The sequence below is a fragment of the Schistocerca cancellata genome, chromosome 2 (assembly GCF_023864275.1).
Source record: "Schistocerca cancellata isolate TAMUIC-IGC-003103 chromosome 2, iqSchCanc2.1, whole genome shotgun sequence".
Classification (NCBI taxonomy): domain Eukaryota; kingdom Metazoa; phylum Arthropoda; class Insecta; order Orthoptera; family Acrididae; genus Schistocerca; species Schistocerca cancellata.
Window position 1 is genome coordinate 296,749,796 of NC_064627.1, and position 16,812 is coordinate 296,766,607.

The following is a 16,812-nucleotide window of genomic DNA, read 5'->3' on the forward strand; positions in this document are numbered from 1 at the left end:
CGGAAACAAGTGTACTGCTACATGGGCTTCAGAAGGCAGAGTATTCATATCGTAACATCTAGAATTTAATAATTGTGTAACAACAGAAGTCATCCAACTGACAGCCTTGTTGTTTAAGGCTACTGCAAATGCCAGACCATCTCTTTGCCACATAATTTTTGTCATAGTAAAGCAATGAAAAGGTCTCCACAACTTAAAGCCAGCTAATGGCGCCAATGGATTTCGACAGGTATTTGGCTGAAAAACCAAGTTGTCTCCTGTATGAAGTATTAAACACAAATGATAAAGATATACCATCAAAAGGTGTATTTGTGTGAAATATTTGCTGTAATCTTATATTAATTTGGCTCAGAGTACTACTACTGGCATAGACATTTCATCCAAAATAATTAATCCTACTTCTGCAAATTTACAGGCTAATGTGTTTGTCATGCTTGCTGGCAACCCACTGTTTGGCCACACTGGGGCACGAGATGTCCTGTTGAACTGTGTACAATTTGACCACCAATTCCAAAAGGGGCTTTTCCCGTGTATGCACAAAGCAAAATTTTAGCATTATCAGGATTTATAGCCAGATTGCTATTAACAATAAGCATCAAATATTGATACAAATCCCTAATTTATAAACTTCTGCCTGCACCAGCTCCACCACTAACAAAATAATAAAATCGCGGTGGTGATTCTTGAAGTACAATGTGTCCTACATGTGATACAAAATTCTAACTAAACTCAGTACATCATCACTCATGTTACTAACTTTGCTTCTTATCCATGTAACTGCAGACAATGATCTGGATATCCTGCTTGGGTCTCCAATTCATAATCATCTAAAGGACAAGCTTTTTCTTTTGCTACATTACCAGCATCATCTTTGTCTACACTACGAAATGCACATAACCAGTACTTCGAACTTATCTGGAGCCCCCAAGTGACTGAATTGTAAGGACTGAACAGATTTCATCACTAAGTTTGATAAACTTCTCTTCAAGATTTATATTATCACTGACTAATTCAGAAATTTCATCCTTCCAGTTTGTGTATAATGTTAGCTGGTCTCTGCATAATTGTTAGGATATTGTACTCCATTGTATGGAAACATAGCATCTCGGATCGCCTCCTTTGCTGCAAGTAACCATCATTATTTAACAGCCTGATCCATTTTCCAACACATTCATTGTCAGTGTTTTCATATTTAGTTGCACATGAGATTTCATTTGATCATGCATAATAAGAAGCAAAATAAGCTAAACTCACTATATCAAATGTGTTGTCACATAGCTGATTTTGGACAAGATCCAGTAATTTTTTTGTAAATATGTTGGTGGATGATTAAATGGACTGCAAATCTACTAACAATTTTAAATTATCCACTCGTTCCTTGGGGTGCCCTTTGTTCACAAGAACTTCGCTTTCAGAAGTTTATAACATGGCCTGAGAGACAGGGCTTATGCTACTGTGTCCACTTTTGGCCTCTTCTACTGCTGCTCTTAGTAAATTTGACTTACCTCGTTTGGCTTTATAAAAATATAGTCAACAATATAAACAGAACAGGCAATTGGATAAATTATAAATTGACAATCTATATTAGCCTGTTGTTATTCCAACACTTTTTTTGCACAATGAATTAGCCATGACAGCTCTGTGAATATATCTTGGGTTTTTAGTGTAGCTCTAACTGTCAATATGTATTGGTCAAAATTTAATTCAGCTGATGCTAAGCAGTCATCAAATGTGAAATGTGGTGGAATATTTACTAAGTGGTCCTGTAATTTTGTTGATACTTCTTTCCACTTTTTAAGTGTTGCACTGTCATGTTTGACACGTGAAACCAGTCAGGTCCTATCCAAGGGGAAATAAGGTATTCAAGATCGACAAAGCCAACATTGCTGCAAATGACGCGCGTGTGTGTGTGTGTGTGTGTGTGTGTGTGTGTCCAAATTTTTCGTCTAATTCTTTGTTATTGTGGATATGATTTGGTCAACAAGTAAGAGAACACTTTCATTTGATGATGGCTCTCTAGAAATGAAGAGTGTTGCACTTCCTACCCACTGCATCATATGGGTGCCAGAGGAAAAATGCTCCTACTGGAGCACAAAAAAAGTGAATATGCTCCAGTTTGAAGGACTGACTGAAAAGTGGGGTACCAGCTGTTTCAGCCTGCCTTCCTCAGCACCTTTAAAAATTTTCCCAAATATTTTGGCACACAAACTTCGTCATGCTATTTTTAACATGCAACTCACCTCTCTCTCCCACAAACTCCCTTAACTGTAACTCACATACACTAGTCCATCGCTGTAAGTCGCTCAACCCATTCAATCCTACTTGTCTATTCTCACTCACTCATTCATTCAGCCCTACTCCTAGTCATTATCTCTTTGTGCCTCTGTCACTGTCTCCTGTCTCACAACCACAGTCTGCTTCATTCTGTCATATTACTCAGACAGACATATAAAATTTGAATAAAAAAGTAAAGCTACCATTAACTGCCAGTTAATTTAAACACATCATTTAAACTAACAACAAGTTCACCAAATCATAGTGGTGTAGACAGTTAACTCTTGGAATTTGATCCTTCTTGCAACAGGAAATGGTCTCCAATAGATAACTGTCTCTTACACTCCACCCTAATTTCATTGTTATTGCATCTCAGACATTTCATTGTTTGAAATTCATTTAAAATAACATTAATCCTTTAGTCTCACCAGTTAAAGGACTTAGCGCATTTTTTCCTTCCTTAAGCACCTCCCCAGACGTAATGTTAGTCATTCCATTATAAAAGCACAATAGTCACTTTGGAGCACTGTAGATAGTGTACAACTAGCAGCGGGCAGTTATTTAACCATCCACCACTGATGTGAACTAAGGTGGTGAAGTGGTATGTGTGTGCCACTCAGTTGTAAGGAATTTGCTCAGTAACATATGTCAACATGGAGACGTGACAGAATGCCAGCAAGGAGTCTTCCTCTCTCTCTACAGGAATCTCATAAATTAAACTTTGCATAAGACCCTACAAGAAGTAGTCCACAGGAGTTAAATCTGGCAACTGTGGCAGCCACGCAGCTGGTCCATCAAGGCCTATCCATCTTCCACAGTACCATTTGTTGAGATGTCTCCGAACAGCACAAGAGTCTCTGAACAGTGCAAGAGAAGTGAGGTAGTCCATCATACTGAAACCACATTTCCTGACAGTCATTCAATGGCACAGATTTCAAGAATGGGTCCAATATGTTTGGTAGGAAGATGAAGTATGCAGTATGAAGTTTGTAATGGGAATTTCTGACCTCCTTGTACATCCTGCTGAGTGTCAGGACTTGTCAATGACAATCCAACAGGAATTCTACTGTCAGTAAATGCATGTCCATCTCGAGCAGTTTCCAAAGAAAATATTGCAAATGGAACTGCATGAAATGGGCATCTCGAGTCATGTACCTCACAGGAGGCTATTGCTTACAGTGGAATTTAAAGATACGCATCTTTAACAAGCATACAACACAAAGCCAGGACAGTAGCTGACTGGAGGCCTGTAGTGAGATGAGATCGAGTGGAAATTCGGCTTATTTTCAAAACATTGCAAAACCACAAGAGTACTGATGCTCCAAAGAGATGCTAAACTTGCAGGCTTTGGAGAGTGTACTTCAGGCTGGAGGTGGTTTCCTGATGCTTCTTTGGTGGTGCTTTTCATATCACGACTTGGGCCCACTCATTTAGGTTACTGTGAACATTCTCAGTGGCCAATTGTTGCTCTTTCTTCTACATCTTCATGATGAGTATGCTGTGGGCACTCTCATCTTCCAAATTGAGAGTAAACTGTTTACATAACTGTAGGTATGCATTTCTGGTTTTATGAGCATTCAGGCACCATATTGTATTTCAACTGACCCGCTAAATCATCCCACCATAATTCCTCAGAAAATGGCTGGACTTTTTAGGAGAGGGAATAAAACATTGCAATCAACATTCCCACAACTGTGTTTCTCTACAGGATGTAATACTCAATTAATGGTATCAGCTACATATGGCATACCTGAAACAATTTGGACACAATTTTCTGCTGTCATTATCAACGCTAGGGGTGGTGTTACATAGTATTAGGATTATGTTTTCTGGGGGTGACTAATTTTTTGTCCTGTGTGCTTGTATTTTACATTTTCTTATCCCAATTTCCTGTATTCGGCACTGAGTTTATGAATTAAAAAAGTTAAAAAGCTACTGATTGTGCATTCCTCAGGCCTGCTCAAGCAAATTCTGTTTTGACTAGGTACTGTTATTAATTTTTGCTTCCACTTTGATGTATCATACTATTGATAAGTTAGACAACTCTACTTAGCACAGTTAGTATTTTTATGATTTGATCATTAAATTATTTAGAATTAATAGGTAATCATCACTTTATCTGTTGGTGTCATTTATACATTTATTTTACTGATTGATTAATTTTACTGTGCAAAACACAATATTCCTTTTTTTTTAAAAAAAAAAGCTAAATCCACAAAGAGAAGACGAGCTGATTAGTACTTACCTTCAGGAGATGCAGCCCCAGTGCTGCTGGTAGACACATTCAAAACTAGACAATATTACTCCAATATTACTCTAAGCACACGGGAAGGATTGTTAGTGGAACACTGAAAAACTTGGGGTGCAGGCACTAATAGGGCTCTACCACGTATCAGGAGGAAGGGAGGCAAAGATGAAGGAAAAGGCATCAGAGTAAGTAAAATCAGTAATCATAAAGTAATTTGCACAAAACAAAACACAGTTTACTCACAACTGCTGTGTGAGGATCCAGAATGCGCATCACCACTTGGGCTTGGAGAAGAGCGTAAGCTAGTTGTGGATTCTGTAACAGCATTGCGCGAGCCTCTGTTGGATTATTCTGAACACAAAGTTTCATCTGTTTCATCAGTTCAAACATTTGCTCTGGTGGTAAAGATGCAACAGCTTTGCTTATTGCCTCAGGGGCCTTATCTGACTGTACTGCTTCTCCATATGGATTCTCCACAACAGGGCCCTGTAACAGACCTGACAAACCAATAGTTTGTTACTCCAATAAGCAGCAGCAGTGGTGGTGGCAGTAGGACTAGGAGTAGGAGTAAGAGTATTAGTAGAGGTAGTAGTAATGGTGGTGGTAGTGGTAACAGCAAAAACAGAAATGTACTTCTAATGAAACAAAAATTGAGTATGGCAGGGATTAGACCAGAATGTTTTTTTGAATTAATAGCAAATTAAAGGCACGATTACATGTTATGAAAGAAATGCAAGAAATATTTAAACTAAAAGAAAATTAAAGGGGAAATTTATGAAAATAAATTGAGAATATCAGAGCTAATGTCAAAGCAAAGTCAGTTATCAGCTGTCTTCCGGTTCTTGGTAGTCCTTGGAGAAATAGTAATAGTAATAATAATATGCAGCGGAGAATTTTGGAGTGCCCTGACACTGGCCTTCACAACTCCTGGAACATGAGGAGACATGCAAAACTTTTCTCTCTGAAGATGCAAGGTTCAAGACCACCTTTGTGTTATGGAGAGTAACACCCCACAAAATGTGAATCTGTGTATGAAGAAAATTGCATGAATAGAGGAATAAACCGAGGAGGTGGGCAGTTCTACAGTGGGAATAATTGTACCCAGAGAATGAATTATTGCAGTTTAGTGACCTACAAATAATGTCTTGGGTACTGGCTGACCTATAAAAACAATTAGTCTTGATGCTACCACTTTAGCGGACACTTGCTACTCAGCTATTTATGGGATCACAAAGGAAAATTACTCTCTCACAACACAATTTAATGAAGAAACCAGCAACAGAGACCTATGTCGTTCGACCTTTATAAAAGTCTCGATACACAGCAGAAAACAGAGATAAGACAATCTCTCTTCTTGGTAGAGTCCCACAAACAACATATAGAGGAAGAGAGAATTACAGAGCAGGTGCATCTCTTACCGCTTTACCTACTGGCATGCCCTCTAAACCTTGCCTAGGAAATTTTGCTTGCAGAGAGAATGAATTGATACCTGCTACGCGGACAACAGAAATTAATATGGAAGTAATGGTAAAACTCAAAATTTTAAGAAAATCCACTTTTAGTTTGAAGGCACCCTCTAATGTACAGTTCGTGAAGTCATATCCCAATTTGTCAGAAACTGATGAAAATCTTGTACATGAAAGAAAAGTGATATTGAAAAATTAAAACTTATAATAAAATCTGAGTTACAAATTTATTGTACATATGTGCTGCTTGCTGCTTAGAGAAGACTTTGCCTGCAAGACTGCGGCCGTCAGCTGTAGTTGAACTTAGCCACTGCAAGCTCCCACTGCTGTTTGGCCACCACCGTCAATAATAGAAAATGAGGACTAGCCTGGCCTTTCCATTGTGAAGGGCTGTACCAAGTGACTGCAACCTACTTCTTTCTAGCTGTTGGGCGAGACACCCAAGTACTTCCTACATGGTTGTACAATGTGTTGCTGATATGGGTCCTGGACTTCTGCTTTCATGACATCTGCCACCTGTGGTATGCTGTAGGCACCTGTTAAAGTGGATGACTGTCTTCGAGAGTGGTGGGGTGGGCCACACTAACTACTGGTGAGCCACGGTAGGCTCATGCCTACAGATTCCTATTCTGGTTATCTGCACATCACTGTTAGGTCTGACCTACACCATGGCCGCAACTGGACAAAGCACTGTACTCACATTCCTTCCTGCACTTGAGTGTGTAATTCAGCACACACTCCATTGTGCTAGAGAAGATTACCCCCTACTGTACAATCACACAGAATGAACATGTTTCCAAATGATGCTGTTTCACTAGGACCTTAGGGTGTATGATAGCCACTCACACCAGCCCCCCAAGCTCAGCTTTCTGCACCTTCAGCGTCACCACCTGACATGCTCAGTCTCCACATCAACTAAAAACCTGATCTGAGAAGTGACTGCTGCAACTGGTGGTCAAAAGTGGGCCTCATGTCAACACTGCTACAACTGGCGATCAGAAGTGGGCACCATGCCAATGGTATCAGGTGGCTAATCATGACGACGACTGGTGGCCATAAATGGGCCTCACGTTGCCTAAACTACAATTGATACCACTATGATCAACACCAGTTTCTTGTGTTACTGTCATCCCCGCAGCAGCAGCGATCATCTTGCAGCCAATGATTCACACAATGCAGGGCAGTGAGTGAAGAAGCATGTTTTTAACTTTGTAACTGACTGTTTACCTTGTAACCGGCTGTTTTCATTATGTAATTCACTGGCCTCGGTCGATTGTATGGACGTTTATTTTAATCTAAGGGGAACTTTTGTAAAGCAGAGTGAACCTCCTGGCCGGACTAGTTTTAAGGATAATTGTCAGGAGCTATATTTAACATCTGTCAGGTGCACACTTTGCAGTCTTTCTAGGTACAAGTTGTCGTGTACGACAGCCTGCAAAGGGGGAGGAGGGGGGAAGGGAATACGACAGCAGAATAGAAGGCAGATCAGTACTTGCTTCTTTAGTGAGAATAACGAGTCCATTGAACCATTCTCAGTTAGGATCCAAAAGATCAACATCCAAATGTACGTGCTAACACAGAATGAGTAATAAGAATAAGGATCTCTATGTATTTTTGCATGGCATTCCCCGCTTAAATGCTGCACGCAGATTAGGATTTGGCCGCAGTTATCAGGATCTCCACACAGTTGGAAGAGACAGATATAGCAACTACAGACTGTGGCAACCACCAGGTGTTTTCTTCAATGATGAAAAATCACAGGTGTAGGCATGAGGACCATTTCCAACACTGTCATCAGCTGGAATGCTAAGAGTGCAGACGAGTAGCTCACAAAGCATGAGAATGCAGGAGTAAAAAACGGGAAAATCAGTATCAGCACATGTCTTCAATAAATGTGAATGGGAATGTGTCAGCCACCAGAAAATGTTTCCAATAAAGTGTAGTACTGGACAAGCAGATGTAGAGATGGAACGCTGCTTGTGGAGTTGTCTTGTTGTTGTTGTGGTCTTCAGTCCTGAGACTCGTTTGATGCAGCTCTCCATGCTACTCTATCCTGTGCAAGCTTCTTCATCTCCCGGTACCTACTGCAACCTACATCCTTCTGAATCTGCTTGGTGTATTCATCTCTTGGTCTCCCTCTACGATTTTTACCCTCCACGCTGACCTCCAATGCTAATTTGGTGATCCCTTGATGCCTCAGAACATGTCCTACCAATCGATCCCTTCTTGTAGTCAAGTTGTGCCACAAACTGCTCTTCTCCCCAATCCTATTCAATACCTCCTCATTAGTTACGTGATCTACCCATCCAATCTTCGGCATTCTTCTGTAGCACCACATTTCGAAAGCTTCTATTCTCTTCCTTTCCAAACTAATTATCGTCCATGTTTCACTTCCATACATGGCTACACTCCATACAAATACTTTCAGAAATGACTTCCTGACACTTAAATCTATACTCGATGTTAACAAATTTCTCTTCTTCAGAAACGCTTTCCTTGCCATTGCCAGACTACATTTTATATCCTCTCTACTTCGACCATCATCAGTTATTTTGCTCCCCAAATAGCAAAACTCCTTTACTACTTTAAGTGTCTCATTTCCTAATCTAATACCCTCAGCACCTCCCGACTTAATTCAACTACATTCCATTATCCTCATTTTGCTTTTGTTGATGTTCATCTCATACCCTCCTTTCAAGATGCTATCCATTCTGTTAAAGTGCTCTTCCAAGTCCTTTGCTGTCTCTGACAGAATTACAATGTCATCAGCGAACCTCAAGGTTTTTATTTCTTCTCCATGGATTTTAATGCCTACTCCGAATTTTTCTTTTGTTTCCTTCACTGCTTGCTTAATATACACATTGAATAACATCGGGGAGAGGCTACAACCCTGTCTCACTCCCTTCCCAACCACTGCTTCCATTTCATGCCCCTCAACTCTTATAACTGCAATCTGGTTTCTGTACAAATTGTAAATAGCCTTTCGTTCCCTGTATTTTACCCCTGCCACCTTCAGAATCTGAAAGAGAGTATTCCAGTCAACATTGTCAAAAGCTTTCTCTAAGTCTACAAATGCTAGAAACGTAGGTTTGCCTTTCCTTAGTCTAGCTTCCAAGATAAGTCGTAGGGTCAGTATTGCCTCATGTGTTCCAGTATTTTTACGGAATCCAAACTGATCTTCCCCCAGGTCGGCTTCTACTAGTTTTTCCATTCGTCTGTAAAGAATTCGCGTTAGTATTTTGCAGCCATGACTTATTAAACTGATAGTTCGGTAATTTTCACATCTGTTAACACCTGCTTTCTTTGGGATTGGAATTATTACATTCTTCTTGAAGTCTGAGGGTATTTCGCCTGTCTCATACATCTTGCTTACCAGATGGTAGACTTTTGTCAGGACTGGCTCTCCCAAGGCTGTCAGCAGTTCTACTGGAATGTTATCTACTCCCGGGACCTTGTTTTGACTCAGGTCTTTCAGTGCTCTGTCAAACTCTTCACGCAGTATCATATCTCCCATTTCATCTTCATCTACATTCTCTTCCATTTCCATAATACTGTCCTCAAATACATCGCCCTCTATATACTCCTTCCACCTTTCTGCTTTCCCTTCTTTGCTTAGAACTGGGTTTCCATCTGAGCTCTTGATATTCATACAAGTGGCTCTCTTTTCTCCAAAGGTCTCTTTAATTTTCCTGCTGGCAGTATCTATCTTACCCCTAGTGAGATAAGCCTCTACATCCTTACATTTGTCCTCTAGCCATCCCTGCTTAGCCATTTTGCACTTCCTGTCGATCTCATTTTTGAGACGTTTGTATTCCTTTTTGCCTGCTTCATTTACTGCATTTTTGTATTTTCTCCTTTCATCAATTAAATTGAATATTTCTTCTGTTTCCCAAGGATTTCCACTAGCCCTCATCTTTTTACATACCTGACCCTCTGCTGCCTTCACTACTTCATCCCTCAAAGCTACCCCTTCTTCTTCTATTGTATTTCTTTCCCCCATTCCTGTCAATTGTTCCCTTACGCTCTCCCTGAAACTCTGTACAACCTCTGGTTTAGTCAGTTTATCCAGGTCCCATATCCTTAAATTCCAACCTTTTTGCAGTTTCTTCAGTTTTAATCTACAGTTCATAACCAATAGATTGTGGTCAGAGTCCACATCTGCCCCTGGAAATGTCTCACAATTTAAAACCTGGTTCCTAAATCTCTGTCTTACCATTATATAATCTATCTGATACCTTCTAGTATCTCCAGGATTCTCCCATGTATACAACCTTCTTTTATGATTCTTGAACCAAGTGTTAGCTATAATTAAGTTGTGCTCTGTGCAAAATTCTACCAGGCGGCTTCCTCTTTCATTTTTTACCCCCAATCCATATTCACCTACTAAGTTTCCTTCTCTCCCTTTCCCTACTACCGAATTCCAGTCACCCATGACTATTAAATTTTCGTCTCCCTCCACTATCTGAATAATTTCTTTTATTTCATCATATATTTCCTCAATTTCTTTGTCATCTGCAGAGCTAGTTGGCACATAAACTTGTACTACTGTAGTAGGCGTGGGCTTCATGTCTATCTTGGCCACAATAATGCATTCACTATGCTGTTTGTAGTAGCTTACCCGCATTCCTATTTTTTTTATTCATTATTAAACCTACTCCTGCATTACCCCTATTTGACTTTGTACTTATAACCCTGTATTCGCCTTACCAAAAGTCTTGTTCCTCCTGCCACCGAACTTCACTAATTCCCACTATATCTAACTTTAACCTATCCATTTTCCTTTTCAAATTTTCTAACCTACCTGCCCGATTAAGGGATCTGACATTCCACGTTCCGATCTGTAGAACGCCAGTTTTCTTTCTCCTGATAATGACGTCCTCTAGAGTAGTCCCTGCCCAGAGATCCGAATGGGGGACTATTTTACCTCTGGAGTATTTTACCCAAGAGGACGCCATCATCATTAACCATACATTAGAGCTGCATGACCTCGGGAAAAATTACGGCTGTAGTTTCCCCTTGCTTTCAACCGTTCGCAGTACCAGCACAGTAAGGCCGTTTTGGTTAGTGTTACAAGGCCAGATCAGTCAATCTTCCAGACTGTTGCCCCTGCAACTACTGAAAAGGCTGCTGCCCCTCTTCAGGAACCACACGGTAGTCTGGCCTCTCAACAGTTACCCCTCCGTTGTGGTTGCACCTACGGTACGGCTATCTGTATCGCTGAGGCACGCAAGCCTCCCCACCAATGGCAAGGTCCATGGTTCATGGGGGGGGAGTTGTCTTGGTGCCAGGGAACATAGGTTTCTGGTAGATATTGGAGTACATTTATTGATTATTACATGAGATCTCTTGGATAGAAAGAGACTCGGGTCTTCACGTTACAGGTTATGTTAAGTTGGCAACAATGAAGTAAGTTCACTGGGTACAACACTGGTCAAGTTTAGCATTGGGGCTAAGACTTTTCCCAAACATATAGATGTGTTGATACAGGTTGGTGAAGTGTCTTCTGCAATTATCACACTTGATTTCCTCACTAAACATCATACTAAAATTGATCTTTCATGGTATACAGTAGAGCTACAAGAGACTGTTTGTGCTGGGTGATACCACTGCAAGCGAGGCAATGTTGCAAGGTGCACCAATCATGAAGCTATTGCCAACTGCACTGAGTATATGCACAATACAGATGGGTTCCCATGATAATGTACTGTCAGGGACATGGGAATTAGTTTAGGTCTTTGCAGGTACAGAATTATCATAAGAGATGTTGTGTGTGGTTGAGCCACTTTTAAGTTTGGGCGCAATGCACTGTTTTGTGACCACAACAGTAGCATGACAAGTAATGTGAATGGTGAATGTACAGTTCCAGTTACACTCGATGATTTTGATAAGAACAATTAAAGTCTAGCAAAGGGCTTTATGATCGCCATATTGTGTATTTTGGATGAAGTGATATAGACATGTACTAACAGCAGCCACAAGCATACCGTCAATAATTCTGCTTTATGTAACAAAGTGGGTCATTTGTAGGATAGTGACCAGTGTGCTATGGAAGCATTGCATGGTATGCATTACCCAAAACCCAAGTTACCCAACACTGCATACCCGATGTAATGAAAAACCATGACTACAGATGAAGGAAGTGATATTGGAACAAGGAGATGCACATGCTCTTATGACACAGGAGTTGCGAGAGAGCAGAACAGGAAGTGTTACCATTTGTCTGACCATTATAGTCCAAAATGATGCACGGTTGTGCAAGGCTCAGTTGTTAAGTGGTGAACCTGACACAATACAATGTCACAGGGAAGTGCTCGAGCCTCAACCACATTTTCAGAAACTACCGTATTTACTTGAATCTAAGCCGCACTTTTATTCCATTTTTTTGTAATCCAAAAAACCGCCTGCAGCTTAGAATCGAGTGCAAAGCAAGCGGAAGTTCTGAAAAATGTTGGTAGGTGCCACCACAACTAACTTCTGCCGTCGAATATATGTAGTGCGACACAGGCATGCTTTGTAGACACAAAGATAAATACTGGCGCCAAAACCTCTGCATCAGTAAATAAATTTAAAAAAGTGGAAGACGAGCTTTTTTTCTCCGCCCCGAGTTTCGACCACTGCATTTTCATACATTATCCAACGAAGTAAATACAAATTCCGTATTGTTCATCTTCGAATGTAGCAGAATTTCAATGTACTACGAAAATCTGTCTGGCAAGACTGTTTGAGATGTTTGTCAATATGGCCAACTCTACGTTCTGAATTTTTTCCTACCCCTGAGAAGAGATGGTTGCTAATAGGAACCTGATGAAATGTGAATCACATGCAGTATTCTCTTCACCATAAGAATAATACGAATATAAACATTCTGCCATGTATTCTTTCATGTTTGCTGCTATCTCATTTAAATCCTGTCTGCCTAATAAACTACGAAACTAGAGTGAGGCAACAGCAAACGCGGAAGAATATACGTATCGTGTCATGTTTATATTTGTATTATTCTTATGCCTAATAGTGATGCAGTCAGAAATGAAGCACGGCAACTGACTAGATTTTTAAATCTAAGATGACTCTGATTTCTGTGCAGAATTTGATGTACTAAAGAAGCGGCCGCAAAGATTTTCAAACGGAGAAACATTTTCGCCTAACTCTCGTTCAGAACATGTTCTATCATACGCAGTCTATTATTTGGTTCTTGTTGATCATTATCAAAGAAAGCAGCAGTGTAAGTAACAACAAATAGCAGTCTCTTGCCATTGTTTCACTAATGAGACAATTCCTCTCTCTTTTTTTATTGTAAGCGGTGTTAGCGCGCACAAAAGCAAGCCATGCCGCGAGCGGCGACAGACCGTAAACACGCACTATCAGAATGCGACGAACAGTACAGTAATGCATTTTCAGCTTAAGAGTGACGTAAGCACCTATAACAAGGATAACGGCAGTTATCGGATCAAAGAAAAATAAGCAATCAATTCAAACTAGACGTAGCACGTGAAAAAGGAAGGGTACCCGTATAAATACGGACGGAGCACCTGACGCATAGCAATGGCTATGTGGTAAAGCTTAACTGCTAAGCTTACGACTCGAACCAAACTACTGTAGCTGTGTCGTCATTCATTCGACCTACATTGTGTCTCATATTACAATGGATCAACTTTGTTTCGATTTGGAGGTGCGGCCTAAAACTTTTCTCTCCCCTTGAATTTCGAGTCTCAAATTTCAGGTGCGGCTTAGATTCGGGAATTTTTTTTTTCCCTTTATTCGAGTCTCATTTTTCAGGTGCGGCTTAGATTCGAGTGCGGCTTAGATTCGAGTAAATACGGTAGGTACCCACTGGATTTACTCAGTCTTTATGTCACAGATCATGATCATCAACTGTTACGAGAATGGAAAATCTAGGGGCATGAAATGGATGGAACTTCAAGGTTATGGTATCTTGATCAATGGCATGACTTACAATGTAGCATAAGCTCAACTATCTGTTACCTGTAACTATTAACAGTATGACCATGATCATGTTATAATAGGCAAAAAAACTTTTGAATATCCTGTCTATCCAAAACAGGACATTTGAGTCCAGAACTCCTACACGTGATGGATGGACTAACTGCCTCCAAAAAGGGGTGTATTACTACGGAACAGACTTTCGAACATATCCAACATTTCCACGAAATATAACATCAGAATATCACCACTATAAGTGTTTCTACTACTAGCATAGCCATGTTTTTTTAGAAGAACTTGTGTACTATACCTACACTTGAGACGCAAGACTGCCAATCCTCCTGACCTATCTCTGCACCAGATCCCCACAGAAAGGCTTGATGCCGTAACTAAGAAGTAGGAATTGCAACAAACTGTGCCAATATATAGAATTAAATTACAGCAAGTAGAACAAGAAAGATCTCGGTCATATATATATATATATATATATATATATATATATATATATATATATATATATATATTCAAGCAAACACAAACATACACACAAAATTCTAGCTTTCGCAACCAACGGTTGCCTCGTTAGGAAAGAGGGAAGGAGAAGGAAAGACAAAAGGATATGGGTTTTAAGGGAGAGGGTAAGGAGTCATTCCAATCCCGGGAGCGGAAAGACTTACCTTAGGGGGAAAAGGACAGGTATACACTCGCACACACACATATCCATCCACACATACACAGACACAAGCAGACATTTGCAAAGGCACGTGGAATGTTTCCCTCTATTATATATATATATATATATATATATATATATATATATATATATATATATATATTTAAAAAGAAAGATTATGAGACTTACCAAACAAAAGCGCTGGCAGGTCGATAGACACACTAACAAACACAAACATACACACAAAAATCTAGCTTTCGCAACCAACGGTTGCCTCGTCAGGAAAGAGGGAAGGAGAAGGAAAGACAAAAGGATATGGGTTTTAAGGGAGAGGGTAAGGAGTCATTCCAATCCCGGGAGCGGAAAGACTTACCTTAGGGGGAAAAAAGGACAGGTATACACTCGCGCACACACACATATCCATCCGCATATACACAGACACAAGCAGACATTTGTAAAGGCAAAGAGTTTGGGCAGAGATGTCAGTCGGGACGGAAGTACAGAGGCAAAGATGATGTTGAAGGACAGGTGAGGTATGAGCGGCGGCAGATTGAAATTAGAAATTAGCGGAGATTGAGGCCTGGCGGATAGCGAGAAGAGAGGATATGCTGAAGGGCAAGTTCCCATCTCCGGAGTTCAGACAGGTTGGTGTTAGTGGGAAGTATCCAGATAACCCGGACGGTGTAACACTGTGCCAAGATGTGCTGGCCATGCACCAAGGCATGTTTAGCCACAGGGTGATCCTCGTTACCAACAAACACTGTCTGCCTGTGTCCATTCATGCGAATGGACAGTTTGTTGCTGGTCATTCCCACATAGAACGCTTCACAGTGTAGGCAGGTCAGTTGGTAAATCACGTGGGTGCTTTCACACGTGGCTCTGCCTTTGATCGTGTACACCTTCCGGGTTACAGGACTGGAATAGGTGGTGGTGGGAGGGTGCATGGGACAGGTTTTACACCGGGGGCGGTTACAGGGGTAGGAGCCAGAGGGTAGGGAAGGTGGTTTGGGGATTTCATGGGGATGAACTAAGAGGTTACGAAGGTTAGGTGGACGGCGGAAAGACACTCTTGGTGGAGTGGGGAGGATTTCATGAAGGATGGATCTCATTTCAGGGCAGGATTTGAGGAAGTCGTATCCCTGCTGGAGAGTCACATTCAGAATCTGATCCAGTCCCGGAAAGTATCCTGTCACAAGTGGGGCACTTTTGGGGTTCTTCTGTGGAAGGTTCCGGGTTTGAGGAGATGAGGAAGTGGCTCTGGTTATTTGCTTCTGTACCAGGTCGGGAGGGTAGTTACGGGATGCAAAAGCTGTTTTCAGGTTGTTGGTGTAATGATTCAAGGATTCCGGACTGGAGCAGATTCGTTTGCCACGAAGACCTAGGCTGTAGGGAAGGGACCGTTTGATGTGGAATGGGTGGCAGCTGTCATAATGGAGGTACTGTTGCTTGTTGGTGGGTTTGATGTGGACGGACGTGTGAAGCTGGCCATTGGACAGGTGGAGGTTAACATCAAGGAAAGTGGCATGGGATTTAGAGTAGGACCAGGTGAATCTGATGGAACCAAAGGAGTTGAGGTTGGAGAGGAAATTCTGGAGTTCTTCTTCACTGTGAGTCCAGATCATGAAAATGTCATCAATAAATCTGTACCAAACTTTGGGTTGGCAGGCCTGGGTAACCAAGAAGGCTTCCTCTAAGCGACCCATGAATAGGTTGGCGTACGAGGGGGCCATCCTGGTACCCATGGCTGTTCCCTTTAATTGTTGGTATGTCTGGCCTTCAAAAGTGAAGAAGTTGTGGGTCAGGATGAAGCTGGCTAAGGTAATGAGGAAAGAGGTTTTAGGTAGGGCGGCAGGTGATCGGCGTGAAAGGAAGTGCTCCATCGCAGCGAGGCCCTGGACATGCGGAATATTTGTGTATAAGGAAGTGGCATCAATGGTTACAAGGATGGTTTCCGGGGGTAACAGACTGGGTAGGGATTCCAGGCGTTCGAGAAAGTGGTTGGTGTCTTTGATGAAGGATGGGAGACTGCATGTAATGGGTTGAAGGTGTTGATCTACGTAGGCAGAGATGCGTTCTGTGGGGGCTTGGTAACCAGCTACAATGGGACGGCCGGGATGATTGGGTTTGTGAATTTTGGGAAGAAGGTAGAAGGTAGGGGTGCGGGGTGTTGGTGGGGTCAGGAGGTTGATGGAGTCAGGTGAAAGGTTTTG

The 16,812-nt window shown here is 41.3% G+C and overlaps 1 protein-coding gene across 2 annotated transcripts in view; it reads right to left on the reverse strand.

Annotated features, from left to right (window-relative positions):
• The window catches only part of LOC126161669 (cleavage stimulation factor subunit 2 tau variant), a 90,286-nt gene that overhangs the window by 42,544 nt on the left and 30,930 nt on the right, over window positions 1-16,812 (reverse strand). For both annotated transcript variants that reach the window (XM_049917667.1, XM_049917666.1), the window contains exon 4: window positions 4,766-5,019. In XM_049917667.1, coding sequence (XP_049773624.1) covers window positions 4,766-5,019 — 254 coding nt within the window. The remainder of the gene's footprint in view (window positions 1-4,765; window positions 5,020-16,812) is intronic.